Source organism: Ovis canadensis, chromosome 24, assembly GCF_042477335.2.
Source record: "Ovis canadensis isolate MfBH-ARS-UI-01 breed Bighorn chromosome 24, ARS-UI_OviCan_v2, whole genome shotgun sequence".
In the NCBI taxonomy this organism is placed as follows: Eukaryota; Metazoa; Chordata; class Mammalia; order Artiodactyla; family Bovidae; genus Ovis; species Ovis canadensis.
This window is the reverse complement of record NC_091268.1, coordinates 32,476,038-32,487,772: the sequence shown is the minus strand read 5'-3', so window position 1 is coordinate 32,487,772 and position 11,735 is coordinate 32,476,038. Positions and strand designations below refer to the sequence as shown.

Below are 11,735 nucleotides of genomic sequence, written 5' to 3'. Positions count from 1 at the left end.
TTTATATAAATTATAAAAAATTATGTTAGCTACTTCTACTGTGCAAACTGTAATCAGGCTTTTCACAGAGTAGACGTGAAATGTAGTCTGCTCAGTGGATACCTTCCAAAAATATAATGGTTTCGGGCCACTTTTTATCCACAACTTGGATGCATTTTCCTGCACAAAGGGTTCTAGGCTGTGAGTCACCACTATGACCAATATTCATGATCTTACTGATTCAAAATAAAATGTCAGTGGAAGCTCATTATTGGTAACACAAGAATCAAACTCCACCAAACTAGTAAAAAAGCAGGCTGAATCATATGCTGTTTAGGGTTACGGCTGCGAAAAAACCAGGCAGTATGTTTAGACACATACTGAGGATGTTTAGACACATTCTCTTCCGGATGAGTGAGAGTCAGTGGTAATTAAATGAAAAATCATGAACATAAATATTCCTTCAGGGAGGTTTATTCAGTTACAGTATATTTTCCATCAAAGCCCCAGAGAATCTCGAATCTGACTTGTTTTCTCCTTTAATCTATCAGCATATTTAAAATCCAATCAAGAGCCGGTTTTGACATAAAGCAAATCAGGGAAAGGGCACAGCAGCTCTTTCAAAGTGAACTGCTTTTCAAGGTTCTTTTTTCAATTAACTTTCAATTAAACCTTCCTGAAAAGAGAGGTGTTACTTGCATTCCTCTGTTTTTCTCTATAAAGGCCCATCTGAAGGCCAGTTGTGCAAAGAAACAGACGCCGTGCTCAGTGAGCAGCAATAGATTCAAATACTCTTGACAGCTCCCACTTCTTCACTTCACTGGCACAACAGCAGAGAAACCCATCTGTATGTGCATAAAAATGAAAACAAAAAGAACAAAACAGGTCTTTCTGGACTGGCATCAGAGACCCTGGAGTCAGGTCCTCGTCTGCAGAGGGAGCCTGAGGGCCAGCTCAGTCAGATGCCCCATGTCCGGCTGCTTGCTCTGCTTCTTGATGTATTCCAGAGTTTTCACCTAGGAGGAAAGAGAAAGGCTCATCTCCTTTGTGGTTCATGATTCTCAAGGCTCTTGACAAATCAGCCATACTGTGAACTTAGGCTTTTTTTCATAGAGAGGAGGAGAAGCAGCAGTTTTTAAATAAGACTCCTTCGATTACAACTTGCTCTTAAAATCACCAAGAATTACTGATGTTTTCATATGTGCAGCTTTTATTTACAGGGAATTAATACTACCCAGTGGTCCCTTGGTTCCAGGATCCCCAGCTGATACCAAACCAAGGGTACACAATCCTTTATAGAAACTGGTATAGTATTTGCATGTAACCTTCATACACCCTCCTGTATACTGAAATCATCTCCAGATTACGTGTAATACCTACTATAATGTAAACACTATGTCAGTAGTTGCAGATACATGACAAATTCAGGTTTTGGAAACTTTCTGGAGCTGTTCTCCCCCTGAATATTTCTGAGCCGTGGTTGGTTAAATCTGAGGGTGCTGAACCTGTAGGTATGGAGAGCTGTTTGTCCTTTGTAGGGCCTGGCACCTTTCTAGAAGGGGAGATGGGGGCTGTTTGCTGTCCAGGCCCTGAGGCTGCGCTGAGACCGCCTGTGCCTGGCCAGCGGGCTTGCATCACTCGCCGAGACAGCCAAGCCCACTGGGCCTGTTGAGGGCCGCCCTGCCCCACCCCGCACCTCACCATGGTCCTGGTGTCCACACAGCCGTGCCTCTGTGCCAGGTGCCACAGGTTGACGGACAGCTGGTTGAGCCTGTTGTTGCGCAGGTCCCCGTGGGCCAAGATGCTGTTAAAGAAGGAAAGGCCCAAAGAGCTCTGGCGCTTTAAGGCCTGAAATAGAAAAAAGAGGTTACTGCCTGGCACTGGGCTCAGACTCATCCCAGTGTTGATGCTGCCTGGGGTGTGAAGGCCAGCTCTGCCATGGATCTTCTGGAGGGCGAGCTGCTTCACCTCCCAGCTTCATCTGTAGGAGATTAAGGTAATACCAGCTCAGAGGGTAAATGAGACTAAAACGAGATGCTGTGTGTGAAGCCCACTTGGGCATTACTCATGAAGTGGAAGCAGAAGGCAGGGATGTTCTCAGGAGACTCAGTGCTCAGTAAGAGGAATGACATAGGCCAGCAGAGACCGGCCTTCTTGCTTTAATGCCGGTGCAGGAGGTAGAATATGTCTCTCACAGGTGTTTCCTCAAGCCACCCAAAGTTTCATTATTCCTGCCCTTTGGCTGCCAGGAATAAAGACAAAAGACCTCAGCTCCCCATGAACAATGCTCCCTGATACCCAGCTCTTATAAGAACAGGCAGCAATACTAGAGTGGGTTGCCATTCCCTTCTCTCCTGGATCTTCCCAACCCAGGGATCAAACCTGGGTCTCTCGCATTGCAGGCAGATTCTTTACTTTCTCAGCCACCAGGGAAGCCCATAAGAACCACTGGATATGCTTAAGACCAGATCTTTCCCTTCTTGCTCAATGATCTGATGTGAGAGGTACTCAAACAAGGAAAGTCTAACCAAAATGTCAGAGTAGACCACGCCTGAACCCCAGCTTTAAGTAGTAAAGGAAAAAGGGAAACTAAATCTCCAAAATGCAGCAGGCCCAGGACATAGGATGCCAGCTCCCAAAGGTAAACAGAGGCACTGGGAAGGCCCAAGTCAGCAGGTGGGCCTGAGTGGGGACCAGGTCATAACACAGGTCTGTGTGGGGCCTGGAGAGCTGACGCCCAGGCCTTTGCTGGATGCTCTTGGCTGGCACTGCAAACATCAGTGCTGCCAGGAGCCTTGAGGGCCTGCTTTGCACAATGTAGGGTATAGGGCCCTACACTGTGCCAGGTATGAGCTCTGTGCTTTACACAACTTATTTCATCTTCACAACAACTCTTTGTAGGTAGGAAGGATTCTAGAGCTGTCCTCCAGGATCTCACCCCCTGGCTATTCAAACAGCAATCTAGGTGCTACTGTGAAAAGACTTTGCAGGTGTAATTAAGGTTATGGACCTTAGGGAGATAATCCTGGATAATCTGGGTGGGCCCAATCTAATCATTAGAGCCCTAAAAAGCAGAAAAATTTCTCAGGCTGAAGTCAGAGACAAGTCAGCAGCAGAGGAAAGATGCTGCAGAAAGGGAGACTAAAGAGATTCGAAGCTTGAGAAGGACATGACCCACCACTGCTGGCTTTTAGGATGAACTGACGCAGCCAACTCAAATGAGCCGAGAAGTAGATTCTTCCCGGTGCCTCCTGGTTAGAGCCCAGCCAGTCAACACCTTGATTTTGGCCTTGTGAAACCAGGAGCACAGAAACTGGCCCAGCCAACGCTGACTTCTGACCTCCCAAACTGTGAGATAATAAACAAGGGTTTTAAGTTTGGGGTGACTCAAAGCCATAACAGGAAACCACTACATTCCCATTGTGCTGATGAGGCCAGAAAGCTTCAGGAACTTGTTCAAGGGTCGCAGCTAGCAAATGCAGAGTGAGGCTCTGAGCTCCAGGTGTCCAGTTCTGAGCCTGTGCAATTCACAACCGCCCCAGATCATACGATGTTCCCACAGACCCAGGGCTAGCATCACATTATGGATCCAAAGAGCTTCCCAGGTGGTGCAGTGGTAAAGAATCCACCTGTCAATGCAGGAGATAACAACAGATGCAGGTTTGATCCCTGGGACAGGAAGAAGGAGCCCCTGAAGAAGGGAATGGCAACCCACTCCAGTATTCTTGCCTGGAAAATTCCATGGACAGAGGAGCCTGGTGGGCTACAGTCCATAGGGTTGCAAAGAGTCAACAGGACTGCACACAGCACAGATCAGGGATCAAACTCTGAAGAGGCCAAGAGATTTGCCCAGTGCAGCTATAGATTTATCCAGGGAAGTGGGAATGGTCTGAGATGGTTTAGAACAATACATATTTTTCCTGCTTTCTTCTAACAACCTATTAACTGTCCATCCTTCCATGTGTGGAGCCTACAGAGCAGCAGACTTTGTGTTAACTGCTGAGCCAACTTAGTCATCCCCTCTTGCTGCCTTCTCCCAGGTGAGAATTTCAAATCTAGTGGAGGAAAAAGAGCAAGACAGTAAAACTGCCAAGGAGCAGCTAAGAATGCAGTTGGGTGAGGATGTCTGTGTGACAGTGAAGAGACTCAGGCCCCCCAACATTGAGGCTGCCTTGGCAACAGTCTGGACCAGGTGACCATCACAGAAGCAGCTGAGCCAACTGAGACACTGCCATCAAGGGGTGGGGTTGTGCTGCGGGGTCCCAAGCCTGCAGGTGTGGAGGGAAGGCGGCAACCACCTGGCCAGCAGACCACTAACTGGCTGGCCACTGCCTACTTTGGGCTCCTTTGTTTAATCAGACAATGAGCTTGCCCCAGCCGGGAACCGGGCAGAGTTCTTTCAGTGGGTTCCAGCCTATCCTGCTCTCCCTTTAAACTGGAGATGCCTGGAAACGAGGGCCCTAATTTCTACTCAGATCCAGAGGACCAACCTCATAGAAAGCTCTCAAATAAGACTCTTCTGAGAGGTGCCTTTTAACTACAGAGCAGAGTTTTAAAAAGTCAAACAAGGAAAACAGTATCTCACTGGCTTTTTCTCTGTTCTGTATCTTCTCAAGCATTTTACCCTGAAAGCCCAGTTTGCATGTTTTAAATGCACCACCCATTAACTATGAAATCATTAGAGAAGGGCCTGGGAATGAGCAGACAGGCCGGCCGACGTGCAGAGACCCAGGAACCTGTGAACACAAGATAGAACCAAACCCAGGCCTCAAGCCCCTCCTGTCTCCACAGAGCTTTTCAGTAGAAAGGGGCTGCTTTTGATTCCTTGCCTAGGGGAACTGTCACTTCCAGGAAGTTTTAAGGGTCTGGCGTGGTTCCCAGCTTCACCACACCCAAACAAACAGCTTCGTGAAGCTCGTGACTAGAGCAGTGCTGGCTCCTTCACGTGCGGGTAGAGGCAGTTTGGAGGCAGGGCGGACACCAGTCAGTGCTGAGAGGTGAGACACTCAGCTTGGGCGCCAGCGCAGGGCTTTCACAGCACCGGGCTTGGCTCCCCCGCAGCGGAGAGAGTTCAGAAGCCTCCACCCCGCAGGGCCGCCTGTGCCGAATCTCACAGCACATTGTTAAAATGAAGGATGACATGTTCCGTCCTAGCTTGGTCCACCCATGCTTTTCCTAATAAATGTGCATATATGGACAGACACTTTCAGTGAGCACCCCTGGTATTCATATGAGTTGAAATGTCCTTTGGAAACATTCCAGCCCTGCTATTGCTTCAGAAGTATTTCAGCTGTTATCACCGTCAACGCCTCCTCCCCCAAGAGAAAAAGAGACAAAGGTTAAAACAGTTCCAGGTTATATGGTTCTAGGCTTATTTTTATTGTGAGCCTGGAGGTCCTACACTGTGGTCATTTATGCTGTCGGCAGTCACCTCTGATTAGACCCAGCCTGTGGTATCAGAGTGAAGAAAGGCATTTTCAATTAAATATACAGCCTTGCTCTGGCAGGAAGCAAGAGCCAGAGCCCATGTTTGCAGGGATCGAGACGGTGCTAAGGATCCTTCAGAGCAGGGGAGCAGAAGGGAGTGGTCAGTGCAAACTGAAGGTGAAGAACTCCCCTTTCTTCTGCAGGGTGGTGAGGGCTCTCTCTGACCACCAAGTGGAGAGACCAAGTTGACACCCATTCAAAAAAAGGCCTTTCGGTTCGAGGAGGGGAGTTACCTCTTCTAACTGGGGTTCTAATGCTGCCCTTCATGCATGAACTTCCCCAGAGTTCTGCAGCCCTGCACCCTGTGGGTCCCAGGCCAGTGGGACCCACTTACAACCCTCCCATCCCTATAGAGGGCACTAGGAGGCACTTAGGGGCCCCGGGGTGGCAGTGGTTCTGGGTTTTCCATCTGCCCTCTGGACTGCTAACGTTAAGGCTGGCCCTTCATGCTGTGCCCCTGACCTTGGCAGTGGCCACTGGGGAATGGAGTCCGGAAAATGTTTCACTCTTTCTCAGACGTGCTTGAATACCCCGGAGAGAATAAGAACCCAGGACATATATGTGCGTTGCGTGTGTGCACTCACAGCTACAGAACATTCTTGTGGCTTTGTGTTGGGGTGGGGAAGGGCGGTAAGGGCAATGGTGGCATGCTCTAAGTCCTAGAAGTGAATAAGAATTAAACTAAAAATCCAGTTTGATCTTCTTGTCTTCAAAGGATCTGGTGGATGGGGGTATAGAAGCAAATCAGAGGAGAGTGAGACTCCAAGTTGGGAAAGAGGGAGCTGGGGAAGCGTGTGGAAGGAAGGGGAGGGCTGGGAACCAGGCAGTCTGAAGACTGTCCTGGGTCTGGGAGGGAACGGAAGCAGGGTGAGGGTGAGTGGAGTGAGAGGAAACAGGGTCTTCTAGCGGGGGATCAGGAACAGGGCTCAGGTTGTTTCTTGCTAGATGGGAGTTTTAAAAACTGAAATGCTCAGAGATGCAAGCAGACAGCCTGAAGTAACAAAGAACAAGCTTTGGGGCAGGAAGGGGGTATGGCAGGGGAACACAGAAGCAGAAAGTCTAGCAACAAGTGTCCCAGGGAAGGACACAGAGAAAGGTCAGGCACTGGCTTTGATCTGAAGTGAAGTCAAAGTGTGTTAGTCACTCAGTTGTGGGTCTGACTCTTTGTGACCCCAGGTTCCTCTGTCTGTGGAATTCTCCAGGCAAGAATACAGGGGTGGGTTGCCATTCCCTTCAGGGGATCTTCTCAACCCAGGGATTGAACCCAGGTCTCCTGCATTGCAGGCAGATTCTTTACCATCTGAGCTACCCTGCCAACCTCGCCACCTTGACTACACAACAGGAATCAGTCTTAATGTCTGAACAACCATCCCCACCAAGCCTAACACAGAGCTTCTGGGATCCATCTGTCACCCACATGTTTGAGCTGAAGCTGCATAAATGGAATACTGGGAAAGGGTACCAGGTAGTTATTAGACTAGTATAATTTGGAAATTATTTTGAAATCAATCAACCATCTATCTATATGGAAAATATGCAAAAAACCACTCTGAAAAGGCAACATCTGGTAAAAGAACATATTCAGGGATCAGAGCATGGGTTCTAGAAGACTGCCTGGACCACACTGCACAGCTGCCACTCTAGGATTCAGTTTCTCTAAAGTATAACGGGATAACAGCTGTCCCCACTCACTGGACCATCATGAGAATCAGCTGAAACAATGCACACAAAGCTCCCCACACTACACTTTTGCGTAAGAGACGTTGGAATGGGAACCCCCTGGTGTCCAATGGTTAGGACAACACGCTTTTGCTGTCAAGGGCCTGGGTTCAGTCCCTGGCTAGGGGACTAGCAAGCCGCAACGTGCAGCCAAGGCAAAGGAAAGCAAAACCGAAAGGCAAGGAAAGCACAGCCTGCTGCCATGGCGGGGTGACACCATATGCCACTTTCCACTTTCACAAGGGGAAAGGCCTTACTGAGGAGGGCAGTGCAATGGCTAAGGCTTCAGGCTTGGGGCTTGGGCCAGGAACCTTGTTCTGTCACAACCAGAGGAACCCGGGGGCTCTGGAAATCTCTCTGAGCCTCCGTTTTCTTTCCTATCCAAGGAGAATAAACACAGCACCCACATCATAGGCCTGTTGAGGGCATCAAAAGAGCTAAGGTGTGCAAGTGCAGGCTATTATTCACTCAACATGCTCAGACTGGGCGCCTGCTGCATGCCAGGTTGCAGGGGAGGATGCTGAGGTGAGGGACAGAGGGATCCCAGGACCCCGTCTCCAGCACAGGCAGGTCTCTAAGACCCCAGTCTCCCGGGCCTGGCCATGTATAGCTTACATTCTGGTGGGGGCAGCGGGTGACTAACAAGTGAACACACACACACTATGTTTCAGAGCACACCCAAGCGTCACAGGGACACATGCAGAGATTCAGAGGGATGCAGGAGGGCGTGGCTGCTTGAGACAGGGGTCAGGGAAGGCCACTCTGAGGAGGTACTTGAGTTGTGACTAGAATGGTGAGTGGGGCAGCCAGGGGAACCCTGGGTGGGGAGGCGCAGTGCAGGCAGAGAAAACGGCGGCAACAAAGGCCCCGGGGCCCTCGATGAACAGTCTTCACACAAGCACATTACTCTCAGGACGAAACAGTGTCCAAGTACCCTGGGAACTTGTGGTTTGGGGGCAAGTGGCAGGGGTGGGGGGCTGCAGCTGGCACCTACCTCATCCTTGGCCAGGGTTTTCAGATGCTCCAGGATCTGAGCCATCACCGTCTCGCATAGTTTGTTGTTCTCAGCCAGAAACTTGGAGTCTCCCCCATAGAGGCTGTCATTGGAGTCGACTGATGGAAGAAACAAGAGCTGTGAGACATTCCCAAGGCCAGGGAGAGGCAGCCGCGTGGCACCGGTATCAGCACATGGCAGGAACGCAAGGCAGGGCAAATGGAAATGGCCAGAATCTCCTGCTGACTTGGGCCCTTGGGAATCACAGAGAAAATACCTAGCCTTCCGGATGACTGAGCCAGACAGCAGGAGCATGGACATCTGTCTGTCCCCTCTGGCCTGGCACAGAGGGGACAGCAAGCATCACAGTGACCATCAGAATGGTTGTCAATACTGAGCACCGTGGGCCAGGCACTGGGCTCAGGACTTCACAGGCATTACTACAGGGTCCTCATAACTAGCACAGGCAAGAGATAATGGATGGGGACATGGAATCTCAGCCCACCCCAGCCAGGATACCAAAGGGGGAGGCTCCTTTCAAGCTAAGCACCGCCCCCAGCCCCTTGTCCTGTCATTCCTCCTCAAAACTCCCACAGACAGCATGGAAGCTTCTCTGATGTCTTCCTGCAAACCTGAATCTTCTCACCAAAGTCCCCTCTCTCCTTGGGCACCTCCCATCACAGCTGCTGTCTGTATAAAGACCAGACGCAAGAACAGCCTAAGTCTGACCTCCCTCTCCCTCTTTCCTGTTGACCTTTATAAGGAGAGAGACTCTACAGGGTGCTGTTTTGTACTTTTTTTTCTTTTCCATTTAATGATTCTTGGAGCTATTTTCGTATAAGCATAAATAGATGTCACAACCAACTGGAAAATTCTTAAAGAGACGGGAATACCAGTCCCATCACGGTCAAGGTCACCAGCTGTGGACAGGACAGGGTCTGCACAGAACTGTTCCCTGGACCGCTGACAACAGGCCACAGAACCAGGGGATCACGTTCAATAGGTGCTTGCCATGAAGACAAGAAAAGTCAAGGAACAATGTGCAGGGATGGCTTCTGAACTTTTAGAAAAGTGACCCCATTAGGGTTGCTTACAGGAAAACTGGCGAATACATTAATTGTCAATATATCGTATATACATCTAAATGGCCAATAATTTTATGGAAAAAAGTTTGATTTCACTAGAAATCAAAGAACAGAAAACTAACACCACAGAAGGACTTTAAAAAAAAATCACCTATCAGATTAACAAAGGTGAAAAAGAATACTTGGCTTTGATGTAGGCCTGGGGAAGCTACTGGTGGGAGTATCATAGTTTGGAAATCAGTAAGAAAAGCCTTAAGAAATGTCTAGTGCTACTTCACATCTATTAGGATCGCTATTATTTAAAAACAACAGCAACTACAAAAAGGAAAATACAAAGTGTTGATGAAGGTGTGGAGAAACTAGAAGCCTCGTACACCGCTGGTGGGGATGTAAAATGGTACAGCTGCTGTGGAAAAGCTCAGTGGTTCCTCAGAAAGTTAAAGAGAACTGCCCAGGATCCAGAAATTCCAATGTTAGATATGCTCAAAGAAACTGAAAGCAGAGACTCAATCAGACACTTGTACATGAATGTTCATACCAGCCTTATTCACAAGAGCCAAAAGGTGGAAACAACCCCAGTATCCACTGATGGATGAATGGGTAGGCAAAATGTGGTTTATCTGTACAATGGAATATTATCCAATCCTAAAGGAATGAAATTCTAATACATATTACAACATGGGTAAACTCTGAAAGCATTATGGGAAGGGACACGTACCAGACACAAAAGGACATCTACTGTATGACTCCACTCCTATGAAGTACCCAGAAGAGGCAAATTCATGAAGACAGGAAATAGAACAGAGGCCACCAGAGGCCGGGCGAGGAGGAGGCGGGCAGTTATTGTTCACTGGATACAGAGTTGTTTGGAGGGATGAAAAAACTCTGGAAATGGATAATGAAACTCTGGAAATGGATAATAGTGATGGTTGCACAACACTGCAAATATGCTTAATAAAATGGAACTGTCCACCTAAAAATAGCTAAAATGGTAAAATTTATGTTATATCTATTTTACTCCCCAAAAAAAAGGTCTTAGAAGAAGGCCAGATCTTTGGCTTGGGAAAATCCACTCTAAGAAAATCATCCCACAGGTGCACAAAGATGCATGTATGTGACAGTCATTGTCACATTATAGAGAACAATGCTCATTATATGTTTAATGTATGTTCATCATAAATGTGTATAAAGGTGAGAAGAGAAGCAGTGGAAATGCATACCAAGAGTTTTGACTCAATGCTCTGTGGCATTAGCATTAAATATTATGAAGACAATAAAAGTCTATGATCTATAGTTAACTACCATGTACTACACTGCACTATACTACAGCTACTACTAAAGATATTTATAATATACTATCAATAAAGTGACGAAACAGTATACATAGTGGAGCCCCATATATATCACACATGGACATATAAAGCTATGTATCTCCTCATTTATAGCTTCTAAGAACCAACTTTTTCAATTAAAGACAATTACATTTCAATTATTTTACATATTTCCTGTAAACTGTCTTGAATTTTTGGGGGAATGAGACAGGTACACAGTAATTAACTAATTGGTAAAGTAACTTCAGAGATGCTTCATGTACATTTCTGGTTGCTACTTCAAGAATAATTAACTCCTTTTATCCCCGGTTCTTACTTGAATGTCAAGGCTGTGGAACGGGGGGATAACAGGAGCCTGAACAGCGGCCTCTCTCGCCAGCATCACTTGACGCCACTGTGCCCTTCTGTGACGCTCTAGCTCTCTCCACACTCTCACACGCACACAGACATATATGCCATTTTTTGGGCTGACTCGTTTGTAAGCAGGCTATAGACATATTGCCTGCAAACAAGGACAACAGTTGGTCTTTTTCTCCCTGCTTCTCTGTCCGCATGAAACCTCCACTCCAGTTCTGAACTGCCCGTTGCTGGGGACTGTCCTGGGGTGCTCTCCTAGGCGGCTGCTGGCGCTGTAGCTGTTACCATAACACAGGCTGGTAGTGAACTGCCGTGGGCTGCAGGCAACCAACCGCCCTAGGATTTCTGAGTCAGCTCTGGCTGCTGTGTCTCAGCGGTCTATGATGTGGAAGATGGCAGTCATTCTTGTAAGAAGAGAAAGAATTTGATTCAGCCATTCACCACCATCAGATTTTGCGGGATGGCAAGACTGCAGCTGGTGAAGGAATTTCTCACACCTGCTGCTGAGGACTAGGATAGTTCCTGGCATAAACTCCCCGTCTTCACTCCGAGCTGGAACCTACTCTCATTCAGATTAGCCCAGCAGCAGCGGAGAAGACAGAAGGCCTAGGACCGCCTGTGGCCAACCACCCAAGCTGCAGGCACCCTGCCCAGAGGGGCCAGAGGCGTGCTTGGAGCAGGCCGCTCACACACACAGAGCACGGGCTGGGTGAGAACCCGCTCCGCGCCAGGTTCCGGGAGCTGGAGACCTGGTGGCTGGGGGGGTGGGCCGACCCGGCCCTG

At 48.3% G+C, this 11,735-nt stretch overlaps 1 protein-coding gene across 4 annotated transcripts in view; it reads right to left on the bottom strand.

The window, feature by feature from the left end:
* Positions 1 to 437: 437 nt before the first annotated feature.
* VPS35L (VPS35 endosomal protein sorting factor like) overlaps positions 438 to 11,735 on the bottom strand; it is a 141,152-nt gene continuing 129,854 nt past the window's right edge. For 3 of the 4 annotated variants that reach the window (XM_069570238.1, XM_069570240.1, XM_069570241.1), the window contains 3 exons: positions 8,180 to 8,298; positions 1,681 to 1,827; positions 438 to 995 (listed from right to left, as the gene is read on the bottom strand). In XM_069570238.1, coding sequence (XP_069426339.1) covers positions 897 to 995; positions 1,681 to 1,827; positions 8,180 to 8,298 — 365 coding nt within the window. In that variant the 3' untranslated portion in view covers positions 438 to 896. Of the gene's footprint in view, positions 996 to 1,675; positions 1,828 to 8,179; positions 8,299 to 11,735 lie in introns of all 4 variants that reach the window. The other variant, XM_069570239.1, reaches the window with a different exon arrangement.